This window comes from Argentina silus (genome assembly GCF_951799395.1).
Source record: "Argentina silus genome assembly, chromosome: 11".
Classification (NCBI taxonomy): domain Eukaryota; kingdom Metazoa; phylum Chordata; class Actinopteri; order Argentiniformes; family Argentinidae; genus Argentina; species Argentina silus.
In genome coordinates this window covers 11494867-11507088 of record NC_139665.1, presented here as the reverse complement: position 1 = coordinate 11507088, position 12222 = coordinate 11494867, and the positions used below count along the sequence as shown (strand labels likewise).

At 40.7% G+C, this 12222-nt stretch overlaps 1 protein-coding gene across 1 annotated transcript in view; it reads right to left on the bottom strand.

Annotated features, from left to right (window-relative positions):
• Positions 1-11207, bottom strand: part of cckbra (cholecystokinin B receptor a) — a gene marked incomplete at its 5' end in the record, with an annotated part of 12490 nt that extends 1283 nt beyond the window's left edge. The window contains 4 exons of the mRNA XM_083681234.1: positions 300-427; positions 2922-3183; positions 6498-6746; positions 11132-11207. Of these exons, the coding sequence (XP_083537360.1) occupies positions 300-427; positions 2922-3183; positions 6498-6746; positions 11132-11207 (715 nt within the window). The remainder of the gene's footprint in view (positions 1-299; positions 428-2921; positions 3184-6497; positions 6747-11131) is intronic.
• Between the last annotated feature and the right edge of the window lie 1015 nt (positions 11208-12222).

Here is a 12222-nt window from a genome sequence, read left to right as displayed (position 1 = left end):
TATTATCAATGACAAAAACAAAGATGGTAAATGTAAATCATTATGCTTGCAGCATGCTTTAAACAGGCCAAACTTAAACATGCTTTTCGACCAGACTAAGGTGCCTTCCATCATAGTTATCGCTGTCCATTTTCACAACTATTGAATTGAAAGAGGATTACATTTCAAGATAATTGTAATTCTCTTTCAATTGAATAGTTGTGAAAATGGACAGCTACTTATTTTACAGTCATTACTTTACTACTGTTTGAATACACAAACCCAACTCCAAGCAAATCCATAGCATAGCTGAGTCTCACCTGTGTTTTCTCTCTTCTGGCCCAGCTCAAATTGGATGCTTCGGTACAGCTCCCTGGAGATCAGTCCATAGGCAACGATCATCACCACCCCCGGGATGAAGAACAAGATGAAAAGCAGAAGCATGTACCTGAGAATGAGGGAAAGAGAGGAAGAGAGACAGTGAGGGAGGCACTGAGAGCAATGAATGTCGTACAACCGTTACTTTGGTTATTGTGTGTACATTTTTTTTAAATAATATTTTGATTATTTCACATGCTATCTAGTTATATAAAAAAAAACTGACAGATGTGCTGTTGTTTCCCCCAATAGTTTCCTAATATGGGAATAAGATGACACATGAGAGGCGGAGGCAGGAAGTCCACTTTTTGCGTTGTGTGATATTCTAATAGGTGCGTGGGTGTTCTCCTCTGAACTTCTTCCTAGCCCCCTTTTTCATCTCCAATCACTCTTTGCAGCAGGGGAGGTTCTCTCTGAACCAAAAGCGTTTCATCAGTTCGCTGTTTGATTATGTTGTAAAACCGGGGAACAAAAGACGGCAGGAAGTGGAGACGTATAGAGGAAATAGGGAGAGAGGGTCTGGGGTTCTTTGATCCAACGCATCTCTGTCATCAGAGGATAATAAGAAGCGGGTAGCAGGTGCTACGCAAAGAGGTATTGGATTATTTCCACTATGTGTTCTTTGAAGGTGCTTTTCAGAACACAAATACACCAGTAAGGACACAATTTAATCTCATGCAGAGATGGTTTGCATATTTGTATAGCAGATTAAATTTGAAAAATGTTACCGTGTAGACACTGTTTTGTTGAACATTAATGGATTCATTCATTACTGTTGTATCAATATCATTGTGTAGTGCAGGTCCAAAATATGTATAACCTCCTTGTGTTTGTTGATTACATGGAATATAACTGCTCTGCCTTATGAAAGGAACAATCTGGGTTTCAAACAACAACAAAGCTATCACTTGGCTGGAGAAATTCTTTCTCAAATTCATAGACAGAGCTATGGTGCTGACTGACCAAACATGAGATCAAAATGATAGTTAACAATTGTATTGTTTACAAACAATGGAGTAAAACAAGCTTATCATTTGGGTTATGATGGGTTGTCATAAAGTAATGTACCTAGAAAACGTAAACATGTTTGTGTGAGCAGTCAATATACATAAATATTTAACAAATCAGGCAACGTCAACTGGAAGATGTTAATCTTCATCGTTTCCACGAAGCACGTTAGCAACAACTTGTGTGGCACATAAACATCTTTATGTCTCTCGTACATTACTTTACATATGATATCGTACACAGTGATTGATGAGAGATGGAACAAATGTTCAGAGATAATCTTGGGATCAAAATAGAGCTGGAAATCAAATCGCTGCATGAGGTGGTCATTAGACGCTAGTTGGACTTCTCACTTATGAGTTCAGACCCCAGTTCTCCATAGAAACCTCACCAATTATCTGGAAAACTTCAGAAACCCCCCACCTCTCTCTCTCTCTCTCTCTCTCTCTCTCTCTCTGCCTATTCAATCTACTCCAGAATTTTGCAATGTTTTTTTGTGATATCGGCTTTGCGAGGCAATTTGTGATGTTTAAAAAAACATGTTTTGATAATATTAATTTCACTTAAAGCAATGGCATATAAGATCAGTTCAAATAAGATAAGAAGATTTCTCTTGTGTTCAGCACTATATTGCACAGCGTACTAAACAACTTGCTTCCACTGTCATGTAAAACATTGGGAAATAGTTAGTCTTAGCTGATATATTTGAAGGCAAATTACATTGATTTTTGTCTATTGTTCTGCCTGTCAGTCATTCCACCATCAGCTTCACACCTGAACACTCTGACAGGGGACAAAAAGGGTTTACTGATGTGTGATTTGATTGGACTGGATAATGTGTTAACAGTGTGGTAATTGGTCAAAATTGCAAGCCCTCACAAAATACACAAGGAATGATTGATTTTGCATTTAATTATGAGATCACAGAGCCTATTCCTCTCTCCTGTGGGGCGGTTTGACAGACATAAACAGAGTTAAATCAATTTATTATCTTACAGAAAAGATAAGAATAGAAATAATTCATAATTCAATTCAAATAATTCTTGTAAAGTTCGACAAAACTACTTATTTCTGTATTATTTGCATAATATTATATTGCCAAATGGTTGAAACATGTGCATAAACAGAGAGGTCTTCAGTGAGTGTAGCATTTAACCACCAAAAGAGGAAAGAGATGTACAGAATTATGCTTTAAACAGAACTCCTCTGAGATTCTCCATCTTCCTTTAATTGCTCTGTTTCTTAGTTGTGCGGTTCATTATGGAAACATCTATGGAATGCCCTATGCGGCAAACCTTAAGAGCAACAGTGTGTGCTTTCACAGATAAAGACTTTGCCTGACTGTTCACAGAACTGCATAGTTGAGGGTGTGTTACAGATGGTCCTCAGAGGGGAATTACCGAAAGCAATACATATAGCTAAAGCAATGCAGATGATCCGTTTAAAGTCATTGTTTGTCTAACTTTGCCATTGCTGTGTGAAAAGAGAATACAATCTATGGTCACGACACAGGAGACTCCAGAGGGCTTGCAGCCAGCCAACAAGGCCTGACTCACCAGGTCTGCTCCACCTGTCTGCTGGGCCAGTCCAGACGACACATGTGGCCCGTGGTCTGGTCAGGCTTGGGGAAGTCCTTCAGAATACTGAAGACTGGGTAGGGCACCATGATGACTAATGACAGGGCCCAGGTGGCAGCGATGACCCGGTAGGCGTGGGAACGAGTCTGCCAGGCCCGGGACTTCAGGGGGTTGCAGATGGCGCTGTACCTCTCGATTGCTATGGCAACCAAGCTGAAGGTGGAGATAGAGACAGATATTCCTGTGGAGGAGCAAGGGGGGATGGGGGTTCAGTTACAGAGGTTTCAACAGTGATACATTCCCCTTTTTGCATTTGAGCAGAAAATCCCCATCATAGCAATGCATTATAAGAATGAAAAAAGTGAAAAGTGTTATCTATCTCATTATTAAGTCAAGTCACGATATGCAGATCTTCATCTGTTTTGTACCCATGTGCCAACTCTCTAGGATTCACACTACTGACATAACCATTTAGAGCTCTGCCATTGAGTTTCAAAGCCTCAGGACACACAATAGGGTTCAACTTTGGTGAAATTCCTCAAGTGAAAATCCCAGCCCGAGCTGTGTTAGCATTTATGAATATGCATAAGCTGCAGTAAGGGAGCACACTGTTGCTCATTATGCTGTTACACCGGGAGTTGGCTGTGGAGACAAATAACATTAATAAATGTATACCTGCAGTACACTGACAGCCATTACACACCAGCGAAGACTCCCTCTAATATATTCACGGCACTAATCCTTCCTCCTAAAAAAGACAACCTCAATCCCCTGCAGCCCAGTATCATCACTCAGACACTTGCTCACATAAATGGTTCCTCTTGCAGATGCCTTTCCTGGCTTAGAACAGGCCTGAGCCCATAGAGAGATTCAATTTGACACTTGAAAGGCTTTCTATGACTATCCTACAACAATCTACAGAGGCCATTAAAACGTTTCTTGAGAAAGGACAAAACAGCAAAATAACTAGGTTGAGATGAGATTTGAAACACCAGCCCTATAGTCAGGAGTATGGCAACATGACTTTCATACTAAAATGATATCTCATATCCTCTGGTGTACAAGCTCTCAAAAGCTACGTGCTCAGAGCACGAATTACGGTTTTGAGTTAATGTACAGGAATACTATTCTTTAATAACATATCTTTTTGTAGGGTATTAACACAAACCATCTGATTATATTACAGGAAACAAAGACAATCGCCCTTAATATGTCACCCCCCCCAAAATACTGATGCCTAGCTTAAGCCTTAGTAATTTGTGTGCTCCACAAACAGCATTTTTGGCTTCTGCCTGCATACCACTGGCAACTGACAATCAGCCGTCCATCAGCCGCTCAGTCAGAAGAGAAGGGAGTGTGAACCAGTCTTGGCCATATAGGCTGACTGCCCTCCTTCTCCTTGTGTGAACCTTGGTAGTCTACTCATGCTATAGAGAGATGTGCGTTGAGCTAGAGTTGCACGTACCAACTGGTGTCTGTAACAGCTACCAAAGGTCAAGTGAATCACCAGCATTGGGAATAGTGTACATCTTCTATAGCACCCCTCACACACACACACATGTGTGCATGCACACGCACACACGCACACACACACACACACACACACACACACACACACACACACACACATACACACACACACACACACACACACACACACACACACACACACACACACACACACACACACACACTTTAGGCTGTCTTCTCCCATTCATTAAATCTGACTGTGGAATATTTGACACAGATATTTATGGATTTCTGGTGAATAACAACTCAAGCGAAAATTCAAGAATGCAATGGAGCTTATGGAGTTTAAGTATTGAGTCGAGGTGCAGTTTGAAAAGCTTGCATCCTAAAACTCCTTGGAGAATGATCACAGACTCCCTCCAGGTCTATTCCAATTCCATCAATTGTTCCACTTCTGTAAAACTGCCGGCACTCTGCTAAATGCATTCATAGTCTGTGAATGTAAATCATGTATTTTAAGGGTGAGGTAGCACCAGGGATGTACAGTAATACAGTATGTTATTGTAAGGTCTCTCCTGGCCAGGGATGTACAGTAATACAGTATGTTACTGTAAGGTCTCTCCTGGCCAGGGATGTACAGTAATACAGTGTGTTGTGCATCAGCGTTCCACACAGTAGTCTAGAGATTAGAAGCCACTGCTGTGATGATGTCGCAGGCGTACAGCAACGGCACGAGCGGCTTTCTTCACTGCAGCCCCCACTCATACTCCCAAACCACATCAAAGAATCCAGCACGCTCTCCCCCTTAAAACAATCCCTCAAAAAGCGCTATACAAAATAAAAGCATTATTATTATTATTATTATTATTATTATTATTACATTGTGTGAACGAGAGAAGGCTGCCGTTGCTGAAACTGTGGACGTTCGCACCCGATTATTACGGTTTTAATAATAATAACTGTAGGATACTTTTCTATCCACTCTCAATCCCACTGAAACCCAACATCCTTACTCCTGTCTCACATGAAAATTCCTAAATTCATTCATTCATTTAATTCTAATCAATACATTATGTTATTAAAGCCGACTCACGCTTATTCGTGTCAGACTGCGCTAAAACATTTCCCCGTTTCTCTGCGCTGTGAGAATGTGTGATGGCTGTATGAGAGTAGTTAGAACTTGGTCCCATTGCTTGATCCTCATTAAAATAACCTGATATTTAAACCATTTCTCTGCAATTCATGAGCTGCTATAATGAACTTGATTTTGCCAATCTATCTGATATGGCAAGCTGATATATCAGCACCGTGTGTCTGCTGCAGCCGCGGCATTGAGGTATACCCCACTGAGATTGGTGTGCTCATATTAAACACTGGCCCACTGTATATGAGAGATCCAAAGCAATATTTGTGTGTGTGTGTGTGTGTGTGTGGTGTGTGTGGTATGTGTGTGTGTGTGTCACCCTTAAAATACATGATTTACATTCACAGCCTATGAATAGTCTGTAATCAGTCTCCAAGGGGTCTTGGTATGCAAGCTTTTCAAAGTGCACCTCGACTCACACTTAAACCCCTTATACCCCACTGAGATGTTAGTGTGCTCATATTAAACACTGGCCCACTGTAAATGAGAGATCCAAAGCAATATTTTTGCATGTGTGTGTGGTGTGTGTGTGTGTGTGTGTCACCCTTAAAATACATGATTTACATTCACATAAATAGGCCTGGGGGAGAGTGTGTAATCAGTCTCCAAGGGGTCTTGGTATGCAAGCTTTTCAAAGTGCACCTCGACTCACACTTAAACCCCACAAGCTCTTGAATTTGAGCTTGACTTGTTATTCAATGCGTTTTCATTTGAAAGACAACATGGTGGACAGCCGGCAGTCATACTGTTGGGTTGAACTCACTCAAAAATGGTATGGTTAGGGTGACTCATCCAATACTGGATACCCATCCAACCACTGACTGTACAAACTTGCTAGTATGATGCTCTGATATCTGGTACGTCCACTGGAATGTAACACTTTGCTATCATGTAGTAAAACACTGCATGAAGGGTAGAACACAAACGTTCCCCAGTCTTACCCATGAAGTAGGTGACAATCTTGCACATGGCGGCTCCGAAGATGAAGTCCTCCAGGATGTTGGGGATGAGGGTGAAGGGCATGCAGAAGATGGCCATCATGAGGTCACTGACAGCCAGCGATAGCAGGAAGGAGTTGGTGACGGTACGCATACGCTTGTTGACCAGCAGAACCACGATGATCAACATATTCCCAAAGACACTGAGCAAGAAGATGATAGAATACAGCAAGATCCTCACAGAGTCCATCTCTGAGAAAGAGAGCGAGAGAGAAAGAGAGAGAGAGAGAGAGAGAGAGAGAGATTGTGTGTGTGTGTGTATGTGGGTGGGTGGGGGGGGCACAACAAAAAAGACACAATTAGGAAGGGATTGTTATCTATAACACCAACACAACTGAATGCTAAACCAATGTTCCTGTTACTTTCGATTGTATCGTTATAGTTCTGTGGTATTTTACTACAGTATATGCTGGTATGCAACTAAGCACCAATGTGACTGCAGGGCCAGAGAGCTTCAAGGATGCTCTCTGCTGTGTTTGAGGCTGAGGGGATGCGATGGGACAGGGTCACCATTGGCCATGCTGAGCTGGGTGAGCTGGGTGATTAAGAGGAGGGAGGGCAGAAAGTGTTAACTCCCAAGGTCACGGAACAGAAGTTTGCAGAATGTGTGCCGTGATCTGGGCTGTCTTACTGTAAGGCATTTCATATATGGAGTGTAACTAATTTAAGCATATACATTCCTCTACAAAGACATATTTGAACCAGTGGCAAGCAGGCAATATGTATTCAATAATTTGTCATTTGCATTTAAATTTCACTGAGCTGTTAAAATTATATTTGTCAACAGCAAAAGCAGTTTATAGTTTAATTATTGCGTTAAACTGTAGTGCTTGTGTTTTATATCGAAATGTGCCTGAAACTTTGTGTGCTGCTATTTTTGCCAAGTCTCTCTTGTAAAATAGATCACACCAACACACACCAACATTCTGTTTGTCATCAACTAAACATACTGTACTGTAACACTTCCACAATACTCAACTCAAAACCGTCCCGGCCCGTATTCATTTTCAGAAATTCGAGCAAACCCAAACATAATTTGCATGAACATAACTTCTTGATAACATTTATAATTGTTAAGCTATGAGCATTTCAAGTTCGTCACTAACCTCGCGAGAGGCTCCGAAAGGGCCAGGCTAAATTGATATTAGGTTTTGTTCAGGACAAACAGTTATGTAAGTTTTCATGCTCACTTTCAAAAGTGAACAATATGCTATTTTTTTTGCTTATCTACTGGAGAAATCTGATTAATAATAATAAAAACACAGTTGTCAACTAAACCATTAACTGATTAGTCGGCTGGAAATATGCAACCTCTGGACACCGAGATGAAATTCAGTTACTTTTCCCAAAAAACTCCAGGATCTATGTATCAGTCTCTGTCCGTTTGTTTGTCACACTTTTTTTTATCTCCGAGTCACCACTGGGACCATTTCGATGAGACATGGGTGAATGATGCTTCTTGCCAAAAAGATCCATTGTAAGGAGTTTCAAGGTGACGCCGATTCATCTTGTGACAGTGCAGTTAAAGTGATAAGTTGTTATCATTAAAAACGTCATAACAGGGTGCAAAGACTTTTCAGACTCCACCTGCTGTATTGGCCAATTTACTGTTTTCAAATAGTACTGTCAAATCCGGTAACTTTTCAGCCTACCTCAAATCCATGGGTTGCACTTTGTGACACTGTTTTGAAAATGTGCTATATAAATAAAGTTTATTATTAGATTATTATTTCTGCTCTTCCAATCAATACAGCTCTGCACTTAAATCCAAGCTCTTTGACCTGAATGCTCACTACAAATCAAAATCATAGAGTTGAAAATACCAATAATGCCAACATTGCAATTCTGGTCCCAAGACACTTGTGAAGTTAGGGTTAGAAAACAACTATAAAACCTGTAAAAGGTACAACTATGTCTCTTCCAATGTGTAGGTCAGAGGAAGGAGGAACTTTTCAGAGGAAAGTCAAAATTAAGTATAATCAATGACAACAAAAACACACCAATGTGTTACACTGTGTTGCGACAAGCCTGCAAAATATTTTTAATACTTGAGACATGAAATATCCTGGTTAATTAATGAATTTACCAACCTACACAGACGGCAAAGCAGCTATAGTTGTACAGTATTCTACTTTATTAGTGTAATGAGAGAGGTTACACTAACCTCAGCATTATTCAGGCCAATTAGTCAACAAGTGATGCCAACCCCGAAGGGCCCATACCAACACAAGCATATTTTCCTGTCTCATTATGGCAGTTTTGTAATCTAATGGGTGTTTGAATTACATAAACAAGCCCAGAATGTACTCAATTATCCAAGAGGCCTCGTCAACCCCACACACATATTACACATGCCCACACACAGGTACAAATGGGGCTCCAATAGCCCTCCAATAGCCCCCCCCCAGCAACCCTAACTCTAATTGATGAGCTTTACAGTGTCAGTGTCCAGCAACCCATACTCTAACCCCCCCCCAATAAATACACACACACACACACACACACACACACACACACACACACACACACACACACACACACACACACACACACACACACACACAGTATTAAACTAATTCTAGTCATTTAGATTCAGGAACAATTTGTTTGGGCGGTTTGGAATTGTCTAAATCTTGCCTGGCAAACAAACCCAACCCAGCATGAGCAGTCAAATAAACCATAGCCTACGTACATAACGGTGAATTAATTATACTCTAATATGCTATTACAGATGATACTGTCAGAACATGCCACAGCAGAAATTAGTGACTAACTGCTCTCTTTTTTCAAACATTCCCAGTAGAGCTATGTGGTTCCACACCTGTGGTCGCTGTATACAGTACCTAGTAATTATTGTCAACTACTGATTGATGGGTCTGCTTGCCCACCTCTCCCTTGTCTCTCTCTTCCAGGATACCTATATGATTACCAGCATATAAATGGCTAAATATATACCACTGCCAAACACACCTGTATCTCTGTATTTCATGCACTGTTATGGGACACCACTTATTGAACAAAATAAATAAAAAACAGACATCAAATTCAAGGCCAAAGACAAGATGAGATTTTGGAATATACTGTATCTATGTTATTTAGAAAGAAGATGGAGAGTCCTCAAGATTCAATACATCAATCATATGGATGAATGACCATGGCTTTAGTGAGTATTCAGTGATGTTGTTCTACAGCTTCACCGATTCGCAGAGCAGTGGTAACCAATAACCATTGAAGCTGGTATGAAGGTGGGGACTGAAGGGGAAGAGGGGGGTCGTTCCCACATGTCAGATACCCACTTACCAATTAATTTCCACCAATTACCCAGGTCAGATTAACCATGAACATCAGATGACAGACAAAGCATCTACATGGGTTCCTGAGACTCATTTATTCTCTGACACCTAGGCTACAGTAGACACTGGATACTAGACACCCCCAGTTCCTCTCTCATTACTGTGCATCGCATGGCTTCTCTGCAGCAGAGAGGAATCTCTCACTCCTTCTACTCTCATGGAACCTGTGGGTGATCAATGTTCTCTAAAAATGAATGAATGAATGAGAATGAATGAGAGTTCTAAAGACGTTTATGAGATGAGCTTTACAGTGTCTCTGATCATACACCAGCACCCAAGGATGCCAGCCTCAATGTACATCAATGGAAGAGTCCATGTACCTCCTGCATTAGATCTGATATGTTTTTGGTGTTGATGGTGCCCATTATTCCTTACAGCAAACCAAACCTTGACAAATTTGAGTGATTCATTTCGCTTTGTGTTTGCACTTTTGGCCCTATTCTATTGGTTCCATTGTACCAGGTAAACTAAAATCAAGTGCAGCTGAATAGAATTGTTGTGGTTGCATGCTGTAGAACCACAAGTGTTTCTGCAATATTGATGCTCTGTATAAAATGCCATTTCAACATAAGGGCAGCGATACACCAGTGGAGTGTGAATTATAGTGAATTATTTAGAGGAATTTTATTTGTCATTTCTGCCTTTACTCTGGCAATAACAGTGAACAGTGAACAGCGAATAGCCCTAACCCACAGGGTCTGTTTCAGCCTGATAATAGAGCCATATTTCTTCACTGCTCTGTATGCACCAGACAAAACTTGGGTGCAGTGGTTACCTTTCTCTCAAGCTACTGTCATACAGTAATGTCAAGGCAACCGACTAAAAGAGTCACTGTTTTTTTATTCATCAACAGACAATAGGGCAAGTTAAGCATCAACGAGTTGGGATAATATGCCTATATGCCGCTTAGTTGAGGCAAAGATTAGTTTTTAACCACTGCTGCTAATAATAATCTGGTTGGGGAATATGTGAAAATGAATAGTCCAACAGGTTATTGGTGATGATAGAGGTCCATAACGAGTGATAACTGTTATAAGAAGTATGAACAACACAGTTTCCACTCCTACAACTGTGGCAAAATGTAATGATAATCAAATGCCATCGAGCTCTCACTTTTGCAACGCGCCTAGTGCAGTATTTAAAATCATATCTTTACGTTAATAACCTCATCTTTCATTTCAAATAATTTGAAGGGAAGGCAATGGGTATGATGAGCAATATTACCTTTCTGTCGTGTGGATTGAGGTCTGGGGATGAAAGACGCATTGTTACAGGTGGTATTGACAACTTCCATGCTCATATTTGCAGCGGGGTTAGGTGAGTCGCCGTGCGCTTGCAGGCAGTCCAATAATTCTGTCGAAGTGTCATTCGGCGTTTGCAAATCCATGCCTTCTTTCCACAAAGCAACAGTTTTCAATTGAAATAGCCGATAGCCTACATATAATCTAAAGCAATTATCAACTATGACTTTTCATCCTCATCAGTTTAAAATAAACCACTTGGTCAGCGCACATCTGGTCATCACAAGAATAAATCACTTCTAATTAACTAGAGGATAATCTGGTCAAAGTGCATATCAACATCCCGACACCAGCATCACTTTGGCCTGGAGACATTCGAAGAAGCGAATGAATGAAAGGGCAGGGTGAGTGGGATAAATAAATGCTATTTTCTCTCTCTCTCTCTCTCTCTCTCTCTCTCTCTCTCTCTCTCTCTCTCTCTCTCTCTCTCTCTCTCTCTCTCTCTCTCTCTCTCTCTCTCTCTCTCTCTCTCTCTCTCTCTCCCCCCTTCTCTCTCTCTCTCGGTGTGTGTGTGTGCGCGCGATGTAGGGATGTAGGTAGATTAATAGAGTTTACACCGCCCCCCAGAGGAAGGTTGCACAAAGTAGTCGGTCAGGAATCAACTTCAAGTCGAATTGTATGAACTAAATTTGAATGGACTGCAATGTATAAATCCTACTCTTGCATCTTCATCTTCATGTCATATACAGTAGGAGGTAAAGCTACCATAACACATAAACAGTGTGTCTATGTTTTCATAGACAAACTGATATATCTTATATCTATATTCTATATATATAATATATTCTTTCGTCACTGACTACAGTACTGCATACCAATGCGTTTTAACTTGACATTGGTAGTAGACAACCCAAGCAATGAGATATTACTAATATCATATTAGAAAAACAATGTCCTTTCTACACATCATTACAAAAGCAGATCAAATGTAAGGCGTATTCTTTACAAAACACCCTTACAAATCAAAGAACTCAGACAGTAACCTACTATTATCATACTGTACTTGCAATCCAG